The 12,622-nt window shown below is 38.9% G+C and overlaps 1 protein-coding gene across 1 annotated transcript in view; it reads right to left on the bottom strand.

The window, feature by feature from the left end:
- Positions 1-4,594: 4,594 nt before the first annotated feature.
- COPB1 (coat protein complex I subunit beta 1) overlaps positions 4,595-12,622 on the bottom strand; it is a 44,219-nt gene continuing 36,191 nt past the window's right edge. Inside the window, exons 20-22 of the mRNA XM_028116857.2 lie at positions 12,502-12,591; positions 5,431-5,586; positions 4,595-4,940 (exon numbers count right to left, since the gene is read on the bottom strand). Coding sequence (XP_027972658.2) covers positions 4,881-4,940; positions 5,431-5,586; positions 12,502-12,591 — 306 coding nt within the window. The 3' untranslated portion in view covers positions 4,595-4,880. The remainder of the gene's footprint in view (positions 4,941-5,430; positions 5,587-12,501; positions 12,592-12,622) is intronic.

Here is a 12,622-nt window from a genome sequence, read left to right as displayed (position 1 = left end):
GGCTTTAATTTTAGAATTATATGTAAAATTTATGGTTAGGCCACTGCAGTAGACTAGGCTAAAGATGACAAGGGTCTAAATTGGGGCAATGGTGGTAGGAGTGGGAAAATAAAAAGATGGAGAAAAGTACTGAGGAAGGAAGAACATGGGACTTGGTGCCTCATGAGATATAGGGGGTGAGGGAAGAGGTAAGGTAACCCCTGGCTTTCGAGCATAAGTGACCAGACAGAAAACACAGGAGAGGAACAAGTGTGAGGGGTAAGAGATGTTCATTTCACAATGTTAATTTTAAGTTGCCTGTGGGTAATATCCAGGAGATATCCCAGTTGATTATAAAATTTGTTGAAGAGGTAGCTATAAAACACAAGGCTTTTTAGTTTGAATTTTTTCAGCTGGGAACCCTGAAGGTCAGCTAACTGAATTATTCATTTTACAGATAAGGAGGTAGGCCACACAGATATATCTACTTTCAGAAAATTACATAGAAAATTCAGATTAGATTTAAAAAGACTCATTCAGGACTATCTCAGCCCACCATGCGGCATTCCATTGGTAAATCTTGTTGGTTTTACAATTATTCAAAAAGACAGAGTAGTTTTCTCAGAATCCCAGTTATACACAGAACCCCAGATAAAAGGCACAAATCCCACTTGCATTCTTTTGTCACTGCATAAGTGACTTCTTAATCAAAGAGATCCTGCCATAGCTAGGTGGAGAAAATAAAGAGAAAATGGTCAGACTGCCAGAAATGACTTGATCAGTGAGTGACTCTATCACGTTGTTACTGTAACCTGGCTGCACATATCTCTGTGCTCAATTTTTAAAGAACTAGTCATTCTGAAAGCAAAAAAACCCAGCACATTCACCACAGACCATTTATCATATGAGGTATATGGGTGTGACAGTCACATTAGCTGTGATAACAACAGTTGATAAGCAGAAGTGCCAAGAGCTAATTAAAAAATTGACAGGACAAAAAAAAATGTCATAAAGTTGAGGGCCAATGATACCTCACTTAAAGAATTCTTGAGAAATGAAGATTCTTTTTAAGTTACTGCTGTTGAAAAAACAAAAGCATTCAAGGAAGAGTATAGAATTAGGACCTAAATTCAGAGTGAAGTATGAAGAGAGTTAAGAGCAGGTTTCCATCCTCTCTGCAGGTGTAAGGAAGAAAGGGGAATGGGGAAAGAAATGGAATCAAGACTTCCTGATGAGCATGTGCTCGGTGTGAAATATTCACAATCGATACATTTAATTTCATCCTCCCTCAACTCTGTGACACAGACATTATAAACACCTTACAAGTGAGGAAAGTGAGGCACAAAGAGAGTAGGCAGTGGTGGCAGGGTGTGACTAGCCATAGGGACTTACTGTCTGACACCCTGGCTTTATATCTGGGGTCAATTCTTCCTATTAGGCCTTTACTAATAGTAGGTAACTTACCCTCTCCTAAGACTGTAATCACCTATAAATGATGACATTAACAGTATTTCCTCAGAGCCACTGGGAGGATTATGTACGTCATGGAAAGAGCACTGACTGTTATGCCCGGGACAAATAAGCACTCCATAAACCAGCTATTCATCACTGCCTAAGACCACCCAGCAAGTAAGCAGAATACAGGGTTCCACATTTTTCTGATTCTAAGCTGAACTAAACTCAACTGAACTGTACTGTACCTACTGTACTGTAACCTGGTTACACCTTTAGGCTCCTGAGATCCTGGGGGTGGAGAGCGAAGCTCAGGGGCAGAGACAAGGAACATTAATGGTGTACAGAGAATATGGGTGAGGGCAGCTAAGGCACGCAGCTGATAGGTCTGACCCTACTTTGAGGACAGTATTTAGAATTGTTAAAAAAAAAAAAAAACACACAAGAAAGTATAATCTTAAATTAAATCTTGATTTAATTACGGGAAAGGCTATAAATTACTAGCTAAAGAACATTTACCAATGTGGAAGGAAAAAGTCACCAGGAAATTACTTACTTTACCCAATATATAGCACACTTACTTTACTTCTGATACTATTTAGTTTCTTTTAAAATTTTTTTAAAGATTTTATTTGTCAGAGAGAAAGAGAGCACACACACAAGCAGGGGGAGTAGGAGAGGGAGAAGCAGGCTTCCCATTGAGCAGGGAGCCCGATGCGGGGGCTTGATCCCAGGACCCTGGGATCATGACCTGAGGCAAAGGCAGATGCTTAACCAACTGAACCACCCAGGTGCCCCGATACTATTTAGTTTCTAAAACATTGTGGCTCTCTTGTCTTTTTAGATATTGTGAAAGGAGTTTTGCCACCTTATTATTTATAAATCATGTAGGAAAGTTCCTCACAGATAGCAGAATAGCACTAGTATAATCTCCTGGCTAACAGAAAAATTACCTTGTTTTTCCTTCTTACAAAAACAACTTTAAACTCCAATCACTTCTAATCCCAAATGAAAGTAACTTCCTTCCTAGGAGCTCTAAGGGAGCACTAAGAGCTCCCTCTAGTGTCATGATAGCAAAATATAAGGGCCATTTAATTCTAAGATTTACAGGTTTATTCATTCAATACCTTTATAGTATTAAGCCCTCACTTGGTGTCAGATACTATGTTTATCCTCTTACCACACATCATGGTCCTAATTATATGATATCTTTAATATGAGGAACCACAACCTTTAAATATATATTATATCCTAATTAAAAGAGTACAGTGTAAACAGCTTTTGTAAGCTATCCAATTCAGTTTACACTTATTAATTGCACAAAGCTAAGAAAATGCTAATGAAGTAAACAGCTTAATGTAGTATAGATATCTGACATCTGTGTTAACTTCTTTCTCTCTGTTTCCTTATTTATGAATTTAAGAAAATGGCAATATGAGCCAATCTGTCCCACCAACAACAGCTGGAGTATGTTAGGCAATTTTCTGAGAGTATCAAGAGAGAGATTCTAGATGTAGATGTCGAGGCATAATTCCTTGAGATTTTAAATGCAATACTGGTTGCTTGTGAATATAAAACCAAAATCTTTCACATGCTAAGTCACTTTTCCTGTCCTATAATACCATCTATAGATATTCTATGAAAACGGATTCCCTGGCCAAGTAAGATGAAGATATACTGGGTTAAACCAAACTAATCTGCTTTTCCGAAGGACCTCTCAGAATTTCTAGTATGCTAATGTACGTGGTGAACCTCTGGTGCAGGACAGTATGAAGCTTTTCCCAAACTATTTGACTATGGAATCCTTTTTCTCCCAGAATATCTAATGACATCAAGGAAGCTAATGTTCAGTGGAACGTTTTGGGAAATGATCTAATCCAAAGTTTCATCAGTTCCTCTGCTCTCATCATAAATCTCCAGTACTGGACTTAATGCATCCAACTGACCCCTTTTCTGCATTCCTAGTATCTGCCCCACTGGGAGCCACTGACCTGGCTTTGAGATCTCAGTGCTGTGGAATCTCAAATGCCTTGCAATCCTCTGGTTCTTTCAGATTAAAAAAGCAAGTGGCTTCAAAGTTTGTGACATCATACAAGGTATCAATCTCCTCTATACTCCAAACAAATCATTCCACTCTCACTCAAGTGCTGAAATAGGAGTTGCTGCTTTCACTCGTTCACAGACCTTATCTGTGGACACATCCTGACTGTAGCCTGAAGCCTTGCCGAAAGACAAAGCATGACCGCTCCAAGTTCAGACTCAGCTAAAAGATCAGACTACCTCAACCATCCCCAAGGGAGGCAAGGGCCAAAACGACAGCACAACCGGACTCTAGGGAACTCCGCCCAGAAAGCCACACGGAATTGTACTGAGAGGCGAGGGTGGCCAAGCGCTGGCGTAAAGGAAGCAAAGGGGAGGGTGGGTAAGGCTTGGGGGAGACGGGGCACAGCACGGCTCTCTGAATCCCCCCCGAGTGGAATCCTCCCAGCGCACCCTCAGTAACTGGCTGCAGCCAATATAATTCCACAAACATAAGACTCTGAGGGGCGCCTGGGTGGCTCAGTCAGTTAAGCGTCTGCCCTCAGTCAGGTCATGATCTCAGTGACCGGGGATCGAGCCCCACATCAGGCTCTCTGCTCAGCAGGGAGTCGGCTTCTCCCTCTGTACTCTCTCTCTCTCAAATAAATAAAAATCTAAATCAATAAATAAATTAATTAATTAAAATAAAGACTCCAAGCTAAATGTGAATGGTTAAAAGATCTACTTTGGATTATTCCTTTTCATTATGATTCAGGATAATTAGTATGTTTATTTAAGTCAGGGTTCATAATACTCTTTTAAACTGGAGATGGATCTGTTTTCTCAAGTTATTTGATACTTTCCTCCTAGAGCTCAATTCCAGAGAAAAGCTCTTAGAACACAATAAGAGATTTTTAGAGATTTGATGTCGAAATAATAAATAAGTAAAAGTCAATTAAGTAAATCAAGGTCTGTCTCATTTTGTATCATTGAATTTGTAAATTCTCTTAACAAACTAGTTTGTATATGCACAACTCAGAGTGATCTGAATTTATAATAGAAACCTATAACCCAACTAAAAGAAATCCATTGCTACATAACTAAAATTAGGTAATTATATATTTATTTATAAAATAACAAAAGATTTAGGAATAGATCTGTTTATTGTACTGTGAAAATGGTCTTGGTACATGTGAGAAACATTATATACTTTGAGGACAGCATTCAGAACTGTTAAGACAAAAGACAAACTATAATTTTAAACTCAATCTTGATTTAAGGGAAAGGCTATAAATTATTGGCTGGAACGCATTCAGCATGAACTCAGATTCTATATAACATAAAGCATGAAAGAGTACAAAAGATGTTGGAGTCCAATAAGCCCATACCTAAATTTTAACTGTAAAGCTGCAAGGACTTTTTGTTTATTCTTATATACTAGTTTTCTTCTGAGACAAGTTGATTTTATCTCCAAGACTTAAGGCCATTCCCTGTAAGGAAGAATGAAAATGTTTATAATTATTAAATCTATATAAAACCAGTAAGTTATTGTATCTCAACCAAGCCCTCATTCAATGACACCACATCAATAATGAAACCAGACTCACCAAAACTTTACTTTGTTAAGTACTTTTAGTGCTAGATTTACAATTAGTCACTGGATTTGTAATTTAGATTTCAAAAAACTCTAGAGAACCCATTTCACAAACACCCTACAGGAATCAATTTTGTTTTAGGCAAATAATCCAGAGTGATAGGCCCAAAAAAGTGGGCCATTTTAATGAAGCAAAAGTTCTATTTCTATTCAGAGAATATTATTATTACATACATGCATCTAATGCACAAAATACTAGTATGACAGAGAATACTACATATGAAAATAATGAAGAAATAAATTCTATTTTGTTCAGTTTAGAGATGATCTCAAAAACAAAAACGAAACACAACCCCCCCCAAATTTGGGTAACACCCAATTGTTACCTGACTCTTTGCACGAATTCTTATGTGGCCAGTAACAGGGGCCTCTGGGCCCTGCTGAATTGGCTTCTCAATGCTGACATTTGCAAGTGCATCTTCTCCAAATATGGAACGAGCATACAGGTTGGCTGCCATAAAGCCACAGTAACCAGAAAGAGCCTAGAAGAAATTTATGATATATTCAATACTTCACTAGAGAATGACACATAAGCAAGACCCACCAGCATATATAAATTATCATTTAAAATAGGACTTACCATGTGGTGGTGGTTACATGACTACATAAATGTCAAAACTCATAGAACTATATACATAAAAAGTGTGAATGTTACTGTGTCTATGTTATACCTCAATAAAAGTGACTGTATTTAAAGAAATAGCACTTACTCCAATTTGTATATATACATTCCCTATTTACTTACAGAGTTGTCTGCACCAGACCTTAAGCTCCATGAAGGAGAGACAATTTTTATTTTGTTCATTACTATATATCCAGAAGCTCACAGAGTACTGGGCATATATTTGTTTGTGCATTTGTTAGACTATTTGTTGAATAAACTAATATATGAATTAAAACCCATTTGTCTGGCAGAACTTTACTGATAAAATTAGTATTATAACATTAGCAGGAATTCCACAAAGAAAAGAAATTCCTTAGAGCCTCAGCTTCATTTTTCTTTCTTTCTATTCTTTTTTCATGTATACAGAACTTAGTAGAAAATTCTGTATTTGAACAAATATATTCTGACCCACAATCAGAACCAAGAGAAGAGGTCATGAACCTTTTTAATCCAGTATCAAAACCTATTTTGGAATGAGCCTTTAGCTGAAAGGGAGAAGAGTGAAAAGAAAAATGAATCTGGGAGGGAGCAAGATGGCGGAGGAGTAGGAGACCTGGATTTCGTCTGGGTTCAGGAATTCAGCTGGACAGGGATCAAACCATTCTGAACTCAACAGGAGATCGAAGAAAAGAATAGCAACAACTCTCTGAACAGAAAAGCGAACACTTTCTGGAAGTTATTCGCCTCTGGACAAAATGACAAGACGGAAAAAATCACCTCAACAAAAAGAACAAGAGGCAGTACCGACTGCCAGGGACCTATAAATACAGATATTAGTACGATGTCGGACCTAGAGTTCAGAATCATGATTTTAAAGATACTAGCTGGGCTTTAAAAAAGCATGGAAGTTATTAGAGACACCCTTTCTGGAGAAATAAAGGAACTAAAATTTAACCAAGTCTAAATCAAAAAGGCTATTAATGAGGTGCAATCAAAAATGGGGACACTAACTGCTAGGATAAATGAGGAAGAAGAGAGAATCAGCGATATAGAAGACCAAATGATGGAAAATAAAGAAGCTGAGAAAAAGAGAGATAAACAACTACTGGATCACGAGGGCAGAATTCGAGAGAGAAGCAATACCATAAGACGAAACAACATTAGAATAATTGGGATCCCAGAAGAAGAAGAAAGAGGGAGAGGGGCAGAAGGTATATTGGGAGCAAATTATAAAAGAGAACTTCCGGGCGCCTGGGTGGCTCAGTTGGTTAAGCGACTGCCTTTGGCTCAGGTCATGATCCTGGAGTCCCGGGATCGAGTCCCACATCTGACTCCCTGCTCAGCAGGGAGTCTGCTTCTCCCTCTGACCCTCTTCCCTCTCGTGCTCTCTCTCATTCTCTCTCTCTCAAATAAATAAATAAAATCTTTAAAAAAATAAAATAAAATAAAAGAGAACTTCCCTAATGTGGGGAAGGAAACAGGCATCAAAATCCAGGAGGCACAGAGAACCCCTCTCAAAATCAATAAAAATAGGTCAACACCCCGACATCTAATAGTAAAACTTATGAGTCTCAGAGACAAAGAGAAAATCCTGAAAGCAGCTCGGGAGAAGAGATATGTAACCTATAATGGTAGAAACATTAGATTGGCAACAGACCTATCCACAGAGACCTGGCAGGCCAGAAAGGACTGGCATGATATCTTCAGAGCACTAAATGAGAAAAATATGCAGCCAAGAATACTATATCCAGCTAGTCTGTCCTTGAAAATAGAAGGAGAGATAAAAAGTTTCCAGGACAAACAAAAACTAAAGAAATTTGCAAACACAAAACCAGCCCTCCAAGAAATCTTGAAAGGGGTCCTCTAAGAGAGAGCCTAAAAACAGCATAAATCAGAAAGGAACACAGACAATAAACAGTAACAGTCACCTTATAGGCAATACAACGGCACTAAATTCGTATCTTTCAATAGTCACCCTGAATGTAAATGGGCCAAATGCCCCAATCAAAAGACACAGGCTATCAGATTGGATTAAAAAACAAGACCCATCAATATGCTGTCTGCAAGAGACTCATTTTAGACCCAAAGACACCCCCAGGTTGAAAGTGAGGGGGTGGAAAACCATTTACCATGCTAATGGACACCAAAAGAAAGCTGGGGTGGCAATCCTTATATCAGACAAATTAGATTTTAAACCAAAGACTGTAATGAGAGATGAGGAAGGTCACTATATCCTACTTAAAGGGTCTATCCAACAAGAAGATCTAACAATTGTAAATATCTATGCCCCTAACATGGGAGCAGCCAATTATATAAGGCAATTAATAACAAACGCAAAGAAACACTTTGAAACAATACCATAATAGTGGGGGACTTTAACACCCCCCTGACTGAAATGGACAGATCTTCTAAGCAAAAGATCAACAAGGAAATAAAGACTTTAAATGACACACGGGACCAAATGGACTTCACAGACATAATCAGAACATTCCATCCCAAAGCAACAGAATACACATTTTTCTCTAGTGCCCATGGAACATTCTCCAGAATAGGTCACATCCTAGGTCACAAATCAGGTCTCAACCGGTACCAAAAGATTGGGATTATTCCCTGCATATTTTCAGACCACAATGCTTTGAGACTAGAACTCAGTCACAAGAGAAAGTTGGAAAGAACTCAAATACATGGAGGCTAAAGAGCATCCTACTAAAGAATGAATGGGTCAACCAGGAAATTAAAGAAGAATTTAAAAAATTCATGGAAACAAATGAAAAGGAAAACACAACTGTTCAAAATCTTTGGGATACAGCAAAGGCAGTCCTAAGAGGAAAGTATATAGCAATACAAGCCTTTCTCAAGAAACAAGAAAGGTCTCAAAGACACAACCTAACCCTACACCTAAAGGAGCTAGAGAAAAAACAGCAAATAAAGCCTAAACCCAGCAGGGAATGGAAATAATAAAGATCAGAGCAGAAATCGATGAAATAGAAACCAAAAGAACAGATCAACGAAACTAGGAGCTGGTTCTTTGAAAGAACTAACAAGATTGATAAAACCCTGGCCAGACTTATCAAAAAGAAAAGAAAAATGACCCAAATCAACAAAATCATGAATGAAAGAGGAGAGATCACAACCAACACCAAAGAAATACAATTATAAGAACATATTATAAGCAACTCTATGCCAGCAAATTAGATAACCTGGAAGAAATGGATGCATTCCTAGAGATGTATCAAGTACCAAAAATGAACCAGGAAGAAACAGAAAACCTGAACAGACCTATAACCACTAAGGAAATTGAAGCAGTCATCAAAAATCTCCCAACAAACAAAAGCCCAGGGCCAGATGGCTTCCCAGGGGAATTCTACCAAACATTTAAAGAAGAATTAATACCTGTTCTTCTGAAACTGTTCCAAAAAATAGAAATGGAAGGAAGACTTCCAAACTTGTTTTATGAGATCACCATTACCTTGATCCCCAAACGAGACAAAGACCCCATCAAAAAGGAGAGTTACAGACCAATATCCTTGATGAACATGGATGCAAAAGTTCTCACCAAAATACTAGCCAATAGGATCCAACAGTACATTAAAAGGATTATGCACCACAACCAAGTGGGATTTATCCCTGGGCTGCAAGATTGGTTCAACATCCACAAATCAATCAACGTGATACAATACATTAACAAAAGAAAGAACAAGAATTGTATGATCCTCTCAATAGATGCAAAAAAGCATTTGACAAAGTACAGCATTCTTTCTTGATCAAAACTCTTCAGAGTATAGGGACAGAGGGTACATACCTCAATATCATAAAAGCCATCTATGAAAAACCCACAGCGAATATCATTCTCAATGGGGAAAAACTGAGAGCTTTCCCCCCAAGGTCAGGAACATGGCAGGGTGTGATCTATTCTGGAGAATGTTCCATGGGCACTAGAGAAAAATGTGTATTCTGTTGCTTTGGGATGGAATGTTCTGATTATGTCTGTGAAGTCCATTTGGTCCTGACCCCCCCAAGGTCAGGAACGCGGCAGGGATGTCCACTATCACCACTGCTATTCAACATAGTATTAGAAGTCCTAGCCACAGCAATCAGACAACAAAAAGAAATCAAAGGCATCCAAATCGGCAAAGAAGAAGTCAAACTCTCACTCTTTGCAGATGATATGATACTTTATGTGGAAAACCCAAAAGACTCCACCCCAAAACTGCTAGAACTCATACAGGAATTCAGTAAAGTGGCAGGATATAAAATCAATGCATGGGTGATTTTATATCCTGCCACTTTACTGAGCCATGGGTGGCTCAGTTGGTTAAGCGACTGCCTTCGGCTCAGGTCATGATCCTGGAGTCCCGGGATCGAGTCCTGTATCAGGCTCCCTGCTCAGCAGGGAGTCTGCTTCTCCCTCTGACCCAACCCCCTCTCATGCTCTCTCTCTCTCTTTCTCTCTCTCAAATAAATAAAATCTTAAAAAAAGAAAAATCAATGCACAGAAATCAGTGGCATTCCTACACACCAACAACAAGACAGAAGAGAGAGATATTAAGGAGTCGATCCCATTTACAATTGCACCCAAAACCATAAGATACCTAGGAATAAATCTAACCAAAGAGGTAAAGGATCTGTACTCAGAAAACTATAAAATACTCATGAAAGAAATTGAGGAAGACACAAAGAAATGGAAAAATGTTCCATGCTCATGGACTGGAAGAACAAATATTGTGAAGATGTCAATGCTACCTAGAGCAATCTACACATTCAATACCATCCCCACCAAAATACCATCAACCTTTTTCAAAGAAATGGAACAAATAATCCTAAAATTTGTATGGAACCAGAAAAGACCCTGAATAGCCAGAGGAATGTTGAAAAAGCAAAGCAAAGCTGGCAGCATCACAATTCCGGACTTCAAGCTCTATTACAAAGTTGTCAACATCAAGACAGTATGGTACTGGTACAAAAACAGACACATAGATCAATGGAACAGAAAAGAGACCCCAGAAATGGACCCTCAACTCTATGGTCAACTAATCTTTGACAAAGCAGGAAAGAATGTCCAATGGAAAAGACAGTCTCTTCAACAAATGGTGCTGGGAAAATTGGACAGCCACATGCAGAAGAATGAAACTGGACCATTTCCTTACACCACACACAAAAATAGACTCCAAATGGTTGAAACACCTAAATGTGAGACAGGAGTCCATCAAAATCCTAAAGGAGAACACAGGTAGCAACCTCTTCGACCTCAGCCGCAGCAACTTCTTCCTAGAAACATCACCAAAGGCAAGGGAAGCAAGGGCAAAAATGAACTATTGGGATTTCATCAAGATAAAAAGCTTTTGCACAGCAAAAGAAACAGTCAACAAAACCAAAAGACAACCGACAGAATGGAAGAAGATATTTGTAAATGACATATCAGATAAAGGGCTAGTATCCAAAATCTATAAAGAACTTATCAAACTCAACACCCAAAGAACAAATAATCTAATCAAGAAATGGGCAGAAGACATGAACAGACATTTTTCCAAAGAAAACATCCAAATGGCCAACAGACACATGAGAAAGTGCTCAACATCGCTCGGCATCAGGGAAATCCAAATCAAAACCTCAATGAGATACCCCCTCACACCAGTCAGAATGGCTAAAATTAACAAGTCAGGAAACGACAGATGTTGGCGGGGATGTGGAGAAAGGGGAACCCTCCTACACTGCTGGTGGGAATGCAAGCTGGTGCAGCCACTCTGGAGAATAGTATGGAGGTTCCTCAAAAAGTTGAAAATAGAGCTACCATACAATCCAGCAATTGCACTACTGGGTATTTACCCCACAGATACAAATGTAGGGATCCGAAGGGGTATGTGCACCCCGATGTTTATAGCAGCAATGTCCACAATAGCCAACCTGTGGAAAGAGCCAAGATGTCCATCGACAGATGAATGGATAAAGAAGATGTGGTATGTATATACGATGGAATATTATGCAGCCATCAAAAGGAATGAGATCTTGCCATTTGCAACGACGTGGATGGAACTGGAGGGTGTTGTGCTGAGTGAAATAAGTCAATCAGAGAAAGATGTGTATCATATGACCTCACTGATATGAGGAATTCTTAATCTCAGGAAACAAACTGAGGGTTGCTGGAGTGGGGGTGGGGTGGGAGGGATGGGGTGGCTGGGTGATAGACATTGGGGAGGGTGTGTGCTATGGTGAGCACTGTGAATTGTGGAAGACTGTTGAATCACAGATCTGTACCTCTGAAACAAATAATGCAATATATGTTAAGGGAAAAAAAAAAAGAAAATAGCAGGAGGGGAAGAATGAAGGGGGGAAAATCGGAGGGGGAGACGATCCATGAGAGATGATGGACTCTGAAAACAAACTGAGGGTTCTAGAGGGGAGGGGGATGGGGGGATGGGTTATCCTGGTGATGGGTATTAAAGAGGGCATGTTCTGCGTGGAGCACTGGGTGTTATACACAAACAAATGAATCATGGAACACTACATCAAAAACTAATGATGTAATGTATGGTGATTAACATAACAATAAAAAAATTTAAAGAAAAATGAATCTGACTATTCAACTGGGTCACTGTACTAGGAACAAGCAGGCTGGTATATTCCAGTACAAAGGTAAGCAGATTGATGCATTCTATGGGATAACTTCTTTTAGCTAGTCCAGAATGACACTGCTTTTCTCACGCTGAACGATAACAAAAATACACTAAAGGAAATACAAGAAAGCAGGAATCTGCCACACTACTATCAGATTTAAGAAGTTCTCAAATTTTACCTTCTCTGGAGTGAGGCATTTCATGTTAGTTGACTTTAATATATGCTGTAGGTAGTCATTTAAATCAATTATATTTGTGTTAACCGTCACCTGTATAGAAGGAGAAAAAAGCAAAGGAGAT

The sequence above is a fragment of the Eumetopias jubatus genome, unplaced genomic scaffold (assembly GCF_037043125.1).
Source record: "Eumetopias jubatus isolate StellerSeaLion01/CBP00866 unplaced genomic scaffold, mEumJub1_p1.0 scaffold_13, whole genome shotgun sequence".
In the NCBI taxonomy this organism is placed as follows: Eukaryota; Metazoa; Chordata; class Mammalia; order Carnivora; family Otariidae; genus Eumetopias; species Eumetopias jubatus.
Note: the sequence above shows the minus strand (reverse complement) of the source record. Positions and strands in the feature narration are given on the sequence as shown.